This window comes from Oncorhynchus mykiss, chromosome 17 (genome assembly GCF_057628025.1).
Source record: "Oncorhynchus mykiss isolate SJ-2025 chromosome 17, ASM5762802v1, whole genome shotgun sequence".
Lineage (NCBI taxonomy): Eukaryota > Metazoa > Chordata > Actinopteri > Salmoniformes > Salmonidae > Oncorhynchus > Oncorhynchus mykiss.
In genome coordinates this window covers 20,592,916-20,607,251 of record NC_143038.1, presented here as the reverse complement: position 1 = coordinate 20,607,251, position 14,336 = coordinate 20,592,916, and the positions used below count along the sequence as shown (strand labels likewise).

The window sequence follows — 14,336 nt, the reverse complement described above, 5'->3', positions numbered from 1 at the left end:
TGTGTCACTGGCCTACACACAATACCCTATTAATGGAATAATGTTTTTATACATTTTTACAAATAAAAGTGTGTGACATGATTTTTTACATTTTAATATATATATATATATTTTCCTTTTATTTAACTAGGCAAGAACAAATTCTTATTTACAATGATGGCCTACCGGGGAACATGTGGTTAACTGCCTTGTTCAGGGACAGAACGACAGGTTTTTACCTTGTCAGCTCGGGGATTCAATCCAACAACCTTTCGGTGACTGGCCCAAAGCTCTAACCACTAGGCTACCTGCCGCCTCAAAATGACTACCTGATCTCTGTACCCCACACATACAATGATCTGTACGGTCACTCAGTCTAGCATGGAATTTCAAACACAGATTCTACCACAAAGACCAGGAAGGTTTTCCAATACCCCGCAAAGAAGGGCACCTGTTGGTGGATTGGTTAAAGTTAAAAAAAAGCAGACATTGACTCTCCTTTTGAGCATGGTGAAGTTATTAATTACACTTTGGACTCAGGGATTTCACCATGTGGCCAATGGTGACTTTCAGAGAAAACTAAGGATGGCTCAACAACATTTTAGTTACTCCACAGTACAAACCTAAATGACAGTGAAAAGAAGGAAGGCTGTACAGAAAATACAAATATTCCAAAACATGCATCCTGTTTGCAATAAGGCACTAAAGTAAAACTGCAATAAATGTGGCAAAGAAATTAACTTCATCTCCTGAAAAAAGTGTTATGTTTGGGGCAAATCCAACGCAACACGTCACTGGGTAGCACTTTTCATATTTTCAAGCATGGTTGTGGCTGCATCATGTTATGGGTACGCTTGTCATCGGCAAGGAAAATGTATGTTTTTTAGGATAAAAAGAAACAGAATAGAGCTAAGCACAGGCAAAATCCTAGAGGAAAACCTGGTTCAGTCTGCTTTCCAACAGGCACTGGGAGGGAAATTCACCTTTCAGCAAGACAATAACCTAAAACACATGGCCAAATATACACTGGAGTTGCTTACCAAGACGACATTGAATGTTCCTGAGTGGCTTAGTTACAGTCTTGACTTAAATCGACTAGAAAATCTATGGCAAGACTTGAAAATGAATGTCTATCAATTAAGAATTTTAAACAGAATAATGTGCAAATATTGTACAATCCAGGTGTGCAAAGCTCTTAAAAACATACCCAGAAAGACACAGCTGTAATCGCTGTCAAAGGGGATTCTAACATGTATTGCCTCAGATGTGTAAATATTTATGCAAATGAGATATTTCTGAATTTAATTTTCATTATATTAGCAAAAATCTCTTAAAAACATGTTTTCACTGTCGTTATGGGGTATTGTGTGTAGATGAGAAAAACAATATATTTACTCCATTTTGAATTCAGGCTTTAACACAGCAAAATGTGGAATAAGTCAAGGGGTATGAATACTTTCTGAAGGCACTGTATGCATATAGAAAGACAGCCACATTCCTCTAAAAGGTTCTCAGCAAATCTCTCCCCCTCCAGAGGGGAAGGCAGACCTAAATACTCTTGCCTTATCTGTTCGCAGTTTGAATAGACTATACATCTGAAACATCTTAATCGCTTAAGGACACCCATGGCCGATTTTATGGCTCAAGGGCCTAGATACCTGTTACTAAGACCTGTTTTGTGGTTACCTCTGGCGTTAGAGAAGGTACCTAAAGTTCAAAATCCATTAGGGAATAATCATCATAAAATAGTTTGCAGCAAAAGTCAAAGCACATGTGGACATCAATAAAATACATGTTTTACTATTATTCCACACTGGAGAAGGTGGTATGCACCAGAATGTCAGTGTTATCTAGTACCCTGTCTATTGCAAACCAATATTTTTTTATATATATATATTTGTTTTCAGCCACCCTTAATGTTGGATTGGATTTTGGTTTTACGAACCACATGAAGACTATTACAGTTTTTTTGCATGTGATTGTTTCTGCTTTCCTCACTTTATACTACCTTCAAATAATAGTACCTTTTTAATTATTGTATATGAACCATTTCATTTCCCCAACATGGAATGTGCCCATTTTGCACAGCTAAAACTTTGATGCAGAGATACATTTGTATATATAGTGTATGCGAACACCCTTCAAATTAGTGGATTCGGCTATTTCAGCCACACTCATTGCCAAAAGATGTATAAAATCGAGCACACAGCCGCGCCATCTCCATAATGAACATTGGCAGTAAAATGGCCTTACTGAAGTGCTCAGTGACATTCAACGTGGCACCGTCATAGGATGCCAGCTTTCCAATAAGTCAGTTCGTCAAATTTCTGCCCTGCTAGATCTGCCCCGGTCAATGCTGTAAATACTGTTATTGTGAAGTGAAAATGTCTACTCCACCACCCCAAACTGCATCTGGAAGCAACGTCAGCACAAGAACTGTTTGTCGGGAACTTTATGAAATGGGTTTCCATGGCCGAGCAGCCGCACACAAGCCTAACATCACCATGCGCAATTCCAAGCCTCGGCTAGAGTGTTGTAAAGCTTACTGGCATTGGACTCTGGAGCAGTGGAAATGCATTCTCTGGAGTGATGAATCACGCTTTACCATCTGGCAGTCCAATGGACAAATCTGAGTTTGGCAGATGTCAGGACCACGCTACCTGCCCGAATGCATAGTGCCAACTGACCTCAACCCCATTGAACACCTTTGGGATGAATTGGAATGGCGACTACGAGCCAGGCATAATCTCCCAACATCAGTGCCCGACCTCACTAATGCTCTTGTGGCTGAATGGAAGCAAGTCCCCGCAGTAATGTTCCAACATGTAGTGGAAAGCCTTCCCAGAAGAGTGGAGGCTGTGACAGCAGCAAAGGGGAGACCAACTCCATATTAATGCCCATGATTTTGGAACACACTTTTGGTCATGTAGTGTACATTTGATAGATTAGCCTGCATTCTATTAATACCTAACTTGTGGGTTTGCAGATTAATATAATTTGGTAAAATATGTTGTTCAGTAGCCGATGTAGGATAAGGTCGCCTGCAAACCAGACAAACTAATGTAAAAAATGCAGCAACTCAATGGGAGCAGAGCATTGCAGGAACACATTACACATTACAACAGGCCCTTCCCAAGCACATGCAAATTATTGAGTTGCTGTGTTTTTATGCATCATTTGTTTGGTCTGAACACGCTCTAAACTCAAACCCACAGGTATATAAACCGTGATTGTTCCCTGGTGTTCCTGAGGGACAGACAACGGAGATATCAGCCTGTGATCACGCCTTTGCACATTCTGAGGCAGTCTAAATGTAATGGGAATGACTGACACGGAGTGGGTGCAACACTTTTAGCTGGAATGAGCAGTGAGTATGGAGCTGTCATCTTATGTCGGATGATTTGGAGAGCAGGATCAACCAGCCAACATCCCTCCCGGTTCTCCTCAGTCACCTGTGCCCACTCTGTATTTGCTACTGGGTCATTTCACAGTGTCCGGAGATGTCGTTGGCATCTCCCAAATCTGTGTCCATGTGCCTGTCCCTCTTCCTTGCTGCGATGCTACGGTACACCAACCGCTTCATTAATTTCCCCGACGCCCCTGCAGAACATTGGTGCATCAAGGAGAGGTTCCACGCCAAGACCCCAATGTGCTCGGTGCCATCGGTGGCACCCATATACTGTAGCCACCAGGGCACCCTCTGTCGACGGGCATGTGTACAGAAATTGAATGAGGCAACAAGCTGTGAATGCTCAAGTGGTCTGTGATGCAGATCAGTTGATTTAGAGAGTTTGTTCCAAATTTCCAGGGTCAGCCCTTGACTCCTTCATTTTGTGGCACTCTGGGTTGGCAGAAAGAATGGCCACTCTGAATGGGGACTTGCTAGTCGGTGAGTAGCCTATATATAACCCATGTTTAAGGAGTAAGATGTATGTAATTGTGCTATTAGTTATATTAAAAGGTGTTTATCTCAACAGGCGACAAAGGCAATCCACTTCTGCCATGGCTCATGATGTCCTTCCACAACCCTTCAAGCCGGGAGGGGTATAATGTGGCACACTCTCACCAGGGGTATCGTGGAGAGTATCTTCAGAGTCCTAAAGAGCAGGTTCCTGCAACTTGACACTTCTGACTGTACCATGCTGCTAACACCTGTCAAGATGTGCCTGGTGTTCGTGGCATGCACCATATTACACAACATGGCAGTGAGCCGAGACATCCAAGCACCCGGTCCTGGTCCACAACAGCTGCAGCAAGATGAAGAGGAAGGCCGTTACTTGCAGGTCACCAGGGAGATGGCAGTGATAGAAGAGCACACCAACAACTGGCTAATGGCTATATTGCTTAGGTGCATCCCCTCAAACCAAACACTTTCCATATATGTGACCCGATTCAGGAAACTAGGCGGATGTCACAAGTCACGACTTCACAGGAGAGCCGTTTGAACGTAAAAAAATGTTTTTAGCAAAATGCGATTTTTGGCAGAAATGCCTTCTCGAACATGTGAATTTTCATGTGCACTAAAAACATGCATAATAGTAAATTAATAAACCAGTAATACTAGACACTCAGAACAAACTATAAACTGAATTAAATCTTTATTATTAAAAGTTCCCCTGGTTTGGGCCTTTTTAACTTGGGGCTATGGTCCTGGAGTTCCTCTATAATCTCCCCCAATCTGTGGTTAAGGGTAGCTTTGAGCTCCTTCAGCACGTGGTACATCAACACACTATCACAGCTTATTGTGAAATAGACACAACATCACTTATTCTTCATAACGCATTCGTGTACAAATTCCAATTTGTTGTGGCTAACGTTAGCTAGGCTAGCTAGGTGGCTAACATTGGCTAGGCTAGCTAGGTGGCTTATGTTCGCTGGGTTAGCGGTTAAGGTTAGGTTTAGGGGTTAAGATTATGGTTTGGTAACATGCTAGCTAAGTAGTTAAAGGTTAAGGTTAGGGTTAAATTTAGGATTAAGGTTGGGGTTAAGGTTAGGGTTAGGCTAAAGGGTTAAGTTTAGGTAAGTGTTAGCCAACATGCTAAGTAGTTACAAAGTAGTAAGTCGTTGCAAGGTAGCAAAAATGCTAAAGATTTCTGTGATGAGATTTGAACACGCAACCTTTGTAACCTACTGTATTAATCTCCGATTGAATACAAAATCACTGAATCAAAAATCTAAATCAATGCACTGAATACAAAATCGTGTACGGCACACAAAAACATGTATTTCCAATAAGCAATTAGTGTCTATTTTACAATAATCTGTGATAATGGGTTGGATCAATTCCTGTTAGGGGCGTGGTCAAACTGGTGCGGAACGTCTCCTGGAGGGCCCTCTCCCCTCTGTATTGTCACCCCTATTTTCCATCTCTTTAACCAAAGCCTAAAGTAATGTGTGTCAACAGGCGTGGAAGGAAGCTAAAGTAATTCCACTACCTAAAAATAGGTAAAGCAACCTTTGCTGGCTCCAACAACCACCCAATCAGGTTGCTGCCTGTTCTTAGTAAACTGATAGAGAGTATTGTGTTTGAACAAATACAATGCTCTTTTTTTTAAAGAACAAGTTTACTACTGACTTTCAGCATGCATATAGAGAAGGGCACTCAACTTGTACTGCAGTTACTCAGATGGCTGGCTAAAAAGAAATGGATAAGAAGATGATAGCTGGAGCTGTTTTAGATTATCAGTGCAGCCTTTCATGTTTTTGGTCATAATTTGTTATTGAAAAAACTCACTTGTTATGGCTTTAAATCACCTGCCATCGCATGGTTGGAGAATTACTTACCCAATAGAACTCCGAGACTATTCTTCAATGAAAGCTTTTCTAACGTCAGATATGTACAGTGCGGTATCCCTCAGGGCAGTTGCCTTGATATGCCACTTGTCTTACAAGAAGCCCAGACTACTATATATGCTGATGATTGCACACTCTACTCAACAGCACCTACAGCCAGTGATATCACTGAGGCTCTTAGCAAGGAGTTAGAGTCAGTGTCAGAATGGGTCATTAACAACATACTGATCTTAAATACATCTAAAACCAAAAGCATTTTATTTGGTTCAAAACATTCTCTTGGATCAGAACGTCAACTGGAATTGTGCATAAAGGGTGACCATTGAACAAATTGAAGAAGTTGAACTCCCAGGAGTAACATTCCTAAGTAGTTGCAAAGTATGTTAAGTAGTTACTAAGTCAGTTATCATGGTCAAGTCATTTAGACAAAGTTGTTGTGAAGATGGGAAGAGGTATGTCTGTTATAAAAAGCTGTTCTGGGTTTTTTCAGGCTCTGATCTTGCCCCATCTTGATTACTGTCCGGTAATATGGTTAGGTGCAGCAAAGAAATACCTATCGAAGCTGCAGCTGGCTCAAAACAAAAGCACCACGCCTTGTCCTGAACTGTACACACTGAACTAACACCAACAACATGAATGATAGTCTTTCATAGTTTAGGAGAAATTGACGTCTTCTCTTCTAGTCTTTAAAAAAACTTGTGTGTGTTGAAAATGCCTACTTGTATAATCTATTAGCGTACACTTCAGACAGACGCACATACCCCCATCAGACACGTGTTGCTTCAGGTACCAAAACCAAAAACAGGTTTAATGCGTTGCTCAGTTATATTTATAGAGCCAGGTTAACAGGCAAAAAGCAAGTTTAGCTTAAAAAAAAAAACAGATAAAAAACATATTGTATCACAGCGCCTCTCCTCTTTCTAAAGATCTACTTTAACTGTAGGCTACTGTATATCACAATAAGAATATGGATATATGATTAGTGTGTAATTTGTGTTGTCTCTTGGTGTCTTTCCCATATATAACTCTTATTTTCTTGTATTTTATGTAATATCTTATGTTGTTCTTGTCTATAACTGTTCTGTAATTTCTAATGCATTTGTATATTTTATGTGGACCCAAAGAATAGTAGCTGCTACATTTTGCAGTAGCTAATGGGTATCCTCATGAACTAAACTAAACTCTTCCATCCGCTCCTCCTCCAACCGCAATTGAGGACGGTACACTGGGTCATCTGGGCCTGGGGGTGGATTGGCACTGGCACATGTCTTTCTTCCTCCGTTCAACCCTCAACAGGAGGAAAGCTACAAAGTAGGCCTTTTTACCGCCCTCTCTCGGGGGAACAGCAGGTGTCTCCTCATCTGAGGAGATGAAAGTAGGAGGGAAAGTCTCAGTTTTACCTATACTGTAGGACGCCATCTGCAGTCTCTAATTATACATTTCTTAATTTCTTTCAACAGTGTCATGGAATTGCTGGCCTTACTGACTAGTGCTTCTGCAATCCCGGCTACAGCATCTGATAGGGGGTCACTGTCCGACATCCCTGCCTGCACTGTGGGATAAACAAACTGCTTTTATTTGAGACAGATGTCTCCCACTACATATCATATGTCTACAATTCATCTTTTGTCATTCCTTATCATTGTAGGCTAATTAATACTGTATGTATTTACCTTGATCATTATCCACACCATCACCATATCCGTGGGTGTCGGTGGTGGAGAGGGTCAATCCAATCAGCTCCTCCCAAGGAGTGTGGTGGATCTTCGTGCTTGGCCCTCCACTGGTCGCACAGAACAAGATCCTATGGTTCGACAATCTGGACTTTACGGCAGTTTGGATGTCTCTTTTGCAACTTGTCAGGGCGCTCATCCAGCCTAATACTGAATGCCATATTTGTTGTTTTCTACTGGAGTCACTTTTAAGCGTATAGTAAATAAATAGAGCGAGTCACATCAGTGGCCAGTATCTCCAGCTCCTCGCTGGCGAAATTGGTTTGTGTCTTTTTTCCATCTATTCTATGGTGGTTCTAGACTACCAGTCATACTGATAACCTTAAATAGCCCAGTATTCCATTCCATCTAGTTGAAACAATTGTTTACAAGTCGGGTGATAGCCCTTCATTTACCATGATGATAACCCCACTGAAATGGGCAAGCTGCAGCTGTTAATTTAATTTTACTTGTGCAATGTAATCCCTGAAATTGAGTCAAGCTGCCCAACCACCTGCACAAGTAAGAAATTGCCTATATTAGGCTTTGTGCACCCATAGTTTCAAATATGCAAATTAAAATAGCTTACGGTCAAGCACTATCCAGGTTCTAAATGTCAACTTAAATTTTATTCGATTTGACAGCCAAAGAAAGATATTACAATTTTAATCTGGGATAGCCTGCTTTATGTTTCAATAACAGATTTGTATTCTTATTTCATGGTGACAGTGTCCTGTATGTTAACTTTGACTTTCAAAATAAAAGTAGTGAGGTTCTTGAGCTGGTTTGTTTATTGAGGACATTTTGTCTGTGTGGGATCTCCATGATAACATTGCAGCAGCCAAAAGAAGATCAACATGGGGTGTGGTTTTCTTGCCTGGAATATACATTTTCAGAATGCGGAAGGAAGACACACCCAAACTAGCTTGTCACACACATGAATAACATAAGTCTGATAATAACAGAGCGCGGTAGAAAAGGACCGTGGCTTGTATTTCTTCATGGATATCAAGGTAAGCCAAGTTTTCTGAACTATTTTACCAATCATTTTTTTTAATGATAAAATAATGTATCTTTTGTCTCTCTGAGTTTTCATAATTTTACTTCAATTCGCAAGTGGCTGAATCTCACCAGAAAAATCATCAGAGCAAGGGAAACAGCTTCCCTCTGTCTCAGTATGTGTAGCCCATGTATCTGATGACCAAAAGAGTATGACATGTGTCCGCCGTAGCATTTGATTGATTGATGCCAGCAAGCATTTGGCCACCCTTGATAAAAAAAATATTAAATAGTTAGCCAATCAGCATTGAACTGAGCTCAATTGTAGGTTGTCCTGGCGCAGCAAAACTCCCCCCAAGGTAGGCCAGTTTGGATTTTGCTTCACAGAAATCAAATCACATCCAAAGCAAAACGTTATTGTCAGAAAAACATGTCTGTTTCTGGTCTGCTTGTGTTGTCCTGCAGTAGCTAGCTTGCTAAATCAGCCCTTTTCTAAGCCATAGATGGAGATGGGTATTTGGACTTAATTCTCTGTACAGGACAATGATTATGATCTAACCAAAAAATGCATATATTGTGCCACTAGCCTGAGATGATTGAAGTTCAATATGAAGCCAAGCTGTAGCCTAATAGGCTCATGTTAACTAGCTAGCTAACTTTTCTGGTTCATTGTTGCCTATGTAAAGTAGTTAGGCTACCCAGCATTTTAGCTAGGTAAGCTATGACAACAAAAAGCATACTGTATGACAGAGCCATAGACTGTTTTGTCTACATGAAAGAGAGGAGGCTGGCATTGGCTTTCAACTAATAATTACTTGCACGGATGCACGCACACACAGAGAGAAATCAGTACTCTGGATAGCCACAAATGATATTTAGGAACATTGATTGGACTACATTGTTTTTGGTATCTTTAAGTTTGTATTCACTGTATTAAACTAAGTATCCATAGCCTGGTTGATTTTATGATATTTAAATGTTTATGTTGAGATGTTGCTGGAATAGCGGAGGCAGTGCTCCTGTTGTCTCTGTGCTGACTTGTGGTAACTCTGTGGTTCTAAATCGGTAGTTGTTTAGTAAACTGTCGAAAATATTAACTTGCTTGACATTGCTGTAGGTCATGTAACTGTTTGTTACAATCAATATTTGCTTTGTGGACTTCACGAGACAGAGGTTGCTCTCCAGTTTTGTGATGAAACAAATTAATTTATTTTGATTAATATAATAATAAATATATTTATTAGTATTATTTATTAATTTATTCCGCCACTGTGTGACTGTCTTTTTGTTGTCTCGGCCTTATTGTATATCACGGTGGCGTATGAACGAATGGGTTATATCACAACATCGGGTGTAATATGGCTTTTTTTTTAACTTACTTCCCCAGTGATTTAACCCATGCACCGCTACTGAAAAAAGGAATAGATTTCCTGTCTGAATCAGGTGCTATGTTGTTTTTTTGACCCATTTTGTTTCACTCTACTTCTGAACCTTTTTACAATACGTGCAAATGTCTCTTAGATGCCATGTTCCTTTCACTCTTAGTCCTGCAGGGGAGCATGAATCAATACATCAACCCATTCATGAATTACCAGAATGACATACTGTACATTTACAGTATATTGCTGTGAAGAAATAGCTTATTCTAAGAGGATTTGTTGAGTAAGGAAAGAAATGTTGAATACTTTCATGTTTTGGCTAAAATCAGCTGTACACCAAATGCTAAAAGGTAGTTCTGCCAAAAAACATGTTTTTTTTAAAGGGCAATGTATGACCCACTCATAGTTTCCTGATAAAAAAATTGACACAATTAAAACAAGGCCGTACAGTATCTTAATCCTCCTTAAGGAACGCTCTCTGCACTGGGTATTACAGTATTACCATTGGGTCATGATATTTACTTGCATATAAAGCTCATGCCTAGTGTCAGTGATGCACAGCCAGAAACCTGTTATTTATTCAACAAATTAGGCAGCCAAAGGCAGAGCCTGGAGGTGCGGAAAGGCAGTGGTTGTTTGCGTGTTAAATTAGCTTGAATTTTGTTACCGTTCCCGAGAACACTATTTATCAGCTGGCTAAGTTGGATAGAGCACAGCCTCTCAGAAGTGAGCATAATTGCCTAAATGTTTCTTACACCTGGAGTACTAGCTAAACATTTGATATCTGCACTTTGGCCATGATTCTGTCTGCTCTGCCTTCAGTACATGCAATTACTTTATGGCCTCTAAGAAATGTGTAAGGCCAATGACTGTATTTATTTTCCCTCAATAGTTTCTGGAATAGCTGGTTGCAATGTTTCCACTTGTGCTAATTTTTTAGGGTATTCTAGATAGTCATTTTCTAGGTAGTCATCATTCAACTTAATTTTCCTCTCTGTACTAGTCATGCAGGTTTACCATGGCATAACAAAACATGCACTGCCATCCTATATGGTGTCTACACAGTCTTACACAGTGGACACTTCATTTGCTCGAAATATCCCCTTTAAGCCTATCAACACACACACCACCATATTTCCACTTTCAGCCCAGGAACTCTGTCATCCCAGCATCTGTCAGCTCAGTATGGCCCACGCAACCTCATTAGGGGCTTTTCATTAAGTGTGTATATGGCATGCCTATCACCCATGCCTTGTCAGCGTGTGAGTTTTGTGACTCAAGTTTGGTGGCACCGCAGTGAAAATTTGAGGAGCTGGCAACATGGCATATTTGTTTGTGTTTAAAGGCAAGATAAATCAGGCAAAAAAAATGGCTGAGATGTAAATAAAGGACTTAGGGTTCTGTCCCAAATGGTACCCCCTGTATTGCACTACATTTGACCAGCCCCCATGGACAAAAGTAGTTCACAATGTAGTGTCAAGAATTAGAGTGTCATTTGAGACGCAACTTTAGGTGACAGAGGATAAGCAGCTTTAGCTCGAGAGCAAAGTTCATGCCAGTTGTGTGACAGGCGCAGATTGTGGCAAATTGCTTTTCTGCTATTTATTTGTGGGTGTTTATGTATGTCCTTTAGGTCACTATGAAGGGACTCGTTCAACTGTATGGCTTTCTGAATACAGTAAGGGGTCAAAGAAACACATTGGTGACACGTAGGCTACATAAAACTCTTCCTGGGATTCACTGTAGGTTCCTTCTGAATTTACATATTTAAAGGCTCATCTTGGATTGCCGAGGATTGAGAGAGAGAGAGAGAGAGATAGATCACTATCCTCTGCCGTGCCTTGATTGCTTTACTGTTGATGATATCTGGAAATTGCCCATCTACAGTTGCTAGCCCCAATTCTGACTTGTGCTCTGATATCTGTTTCACTGATTTCTGCTCTCGTAAATGCCTGGGTTTTCGGCATTTTAACACAAGAAGCTTATTACCTAAAATGCATCAATTGAAAGTGTCGGTTCACAGCTCCAATCCAGATGTGTTGGTCATTAATGAGACGTGGTTAAGAAAGAGTGTTTTGAATACTGATGTTAACCTTTCTGGTTATAACCTTTATCGGCAAGACATACAGTGCCTTGCGAAAGTATTCGGCCCCCTTGAACTTTGCGACCTTTTGCCACATTTCAGGCTTCAAACATAAAGATATAAAACTGTATTTTTTTGTGAAGAATCAACAACAAGTGAGACACAATCATGAAGTAGAACGACATTTATTGGATATTTAAAACTTTTTTAACAAATCAAAAACTGAAAAATTGGACGTGCAAAATTATTCAGCCCCCTTAAGTTAATACTTTGTAGCGCCACCTTTTGCTGTGATTACAGCTGTAAGTCACTTGGGGTATGTCTCTATCAGTTTGCACATCGAGAGACTGACATTTTTTCCCATTCCTCCTTGCAAAACAGCTCGAGCTCAGTGAGGTTGGATGGAGAGCATTTGTGAACAGCAGTTTTCAGTTCTTTCCACAGATTCTCGATTGGATTCAGGTCTGGACTTTGACTTGGCCATTATAACACCTGGATATGTTTATTTTTGAACCATTCCATTGTAGATTTTGCTTTATGTTTTGGATCATTGTGTTGTTGGAAGACAAATCTCCGTCCCAGTCTCAGGTCTTTTGCAGACTCCATCAGGTTTTCTTCCAGAATGGTCCTGTATTTGGCTCCATCCATCTTCCCATCAATTTTAACCATCTTCCCTGTCCCTGCTGAAGAAAAGCAGGCCCAAACCATGATGCTGCCACCACCATGTTTGACAGTGGGCATGGTGTGTTCAGGGTGATGAGCTGTGTTGCTTTTACGCCAAACATAACGTTTTGCATTGTTGCCAAAAAGTTCAATTTTGGTTTCATCTGACCAGAGCACCTTCTTCCACATGTTTGGTGTGTCTCCCAGGTGGCTTGTGGCAAACTTTAAACGACACTTTTTATGGATATCTTTAAGAAATGGCTTTCTTCTTGCCACTCTTCCATAAAGGCCAGATTTGTGCAATATACGACTGATTGTTGTCCTATGGACAGAGTCTCCCACCTCAGCTGTAGATCTCTGCAGTTCATCCAGAGTGATCATGGGCCTCTTGGCTGCATCTCTGATCAGTCTTCTCCATGTATGAGCTGAAAGTTTAGAGGGACGGCCAGGTCTTGGTAGATTTGCAGTGGTCTACTCCTTCCATTTCAATATTATCGCTTGCACAGTGCTCCTTGGGATGTTTAAAGCTTGGGAAATCTTTTTGTATCCAAATCCGGCTTTAAACTTCTTCACAACAGTATCTCGGACCTGCCTGGTGTGTTCCTTGTTCTTCATGATGCTCTCTGCGCTTTTGACGGACCTCTGAGACTATCACAGTGCAGGTGCATTTATACGGAGACTTGATTACACACAGGTGGATTGTATTTATCATCATTAGTCATTTGGGTCAACATTGGATCATTCAGAGATCCTCACTGAACTTCTGGAGAGAGTTTGCTGCACTGAAAGTAAAGGGGCTGAATAATTTTGCACGCCCAATTTTTCAGTTTTTGATTTGTTAAGAAAGTTTGAAATATCCAATAAATGTCGTTCCACTTCATGATTGTGTCCCACTTGTTGTTGATTCTTCACAAAAAAATACAGTTTTATATCTTTATGTTTGAAGCCTGAAATGTGGCAAAAGGTCGCAAAGTTCAAGGGGGCCGAATACTTTCGCAAGGCACTGTATCTTCCAAAGGTGGGGGAGTGGCAATCTTTACCAAGGATCACCTTCAGTGCTCAGTGCTTGTCTCCACAAAGTCTGTCCTCAAACAATATGATTTGCTGGTTTTAAGCAATAAACTTACAAATAGCTCTTCGTTGACTGTTGCTGGGTGTTATCGTCCTCCATCAGCACAGGCATGTACCCTACCTGCCCTAAAGCTCTCTTCTGGCCCCTTACACTTACAAGTCTCAATTTGACCTGCTAGGTGACCTAAACTGGGACATGCTTAAACCACCTGACCAAGTTCTAAGACAATGGGACTCCCTAAATCTTTCTCAGATTGTTACCAATCCCACAAGGTATGACCCCAAACACCCAGAAAAGGCTACTCTCCTCAATGTTATCCTCACAAATAATCCTGATAGGTATTAGTCTGGTGTATTCTGTATGACCTAATTGATCACTGTTTTACAGCCTGTGTTCGTAATGGCTGCTCAGTGAAACGACCTGCCCTGGTTTGACATAGACGCTTGCTAAAAAACTTTGCAAGCCTTCCTTCTTGACTTGGCCTTTGTAAATTGGTACAGAATCAGCATGATCCCCTCTGTTGAAGACGCTTGGACCTTCTTTTTTTGATATTTTCAGTGGTATTGTTAAAACACAACCCCATAAGGAAAATGAGTTTCAGACCCTGGTTCGACCGTCAGCTTGCAGAGTTACTCCACCTCAAGAATTGCATTTGG

The 14,336-nt window shown here is 40.8% G+C and overlaps 1 protein-coding gene across 3 annotated transcripts in view; it reads left to right on the top strand.

Moving 5' to 3' along the window:
- The window catches only part of LOC110493893 (cadherin-22), a 307,060-nt gene that overhangs the window by 269,712 nt on the left and 23,012 nt on the right, over positions 1-14,336 (top strand). Inside the window, exon 11 of one of the 3 annotated variants that reach the window (XM_036949887.2) lies at positions 7,233-8,260. The exons of the other annotated variants lie outside the window; for them this stretch is intronic. Coding sequence (XP_036805782.1) covers positions 7,233-7,262 — 30 coding nt within the window. The 3' untranslated portion in view covers positions 7,263-8,260. Of the gene's footprint in view, positions 1-7,232; positions 8,261-14,336 lie in introns of those variants that run through there. 3 annotated transcript variants of the gene reach the window in all.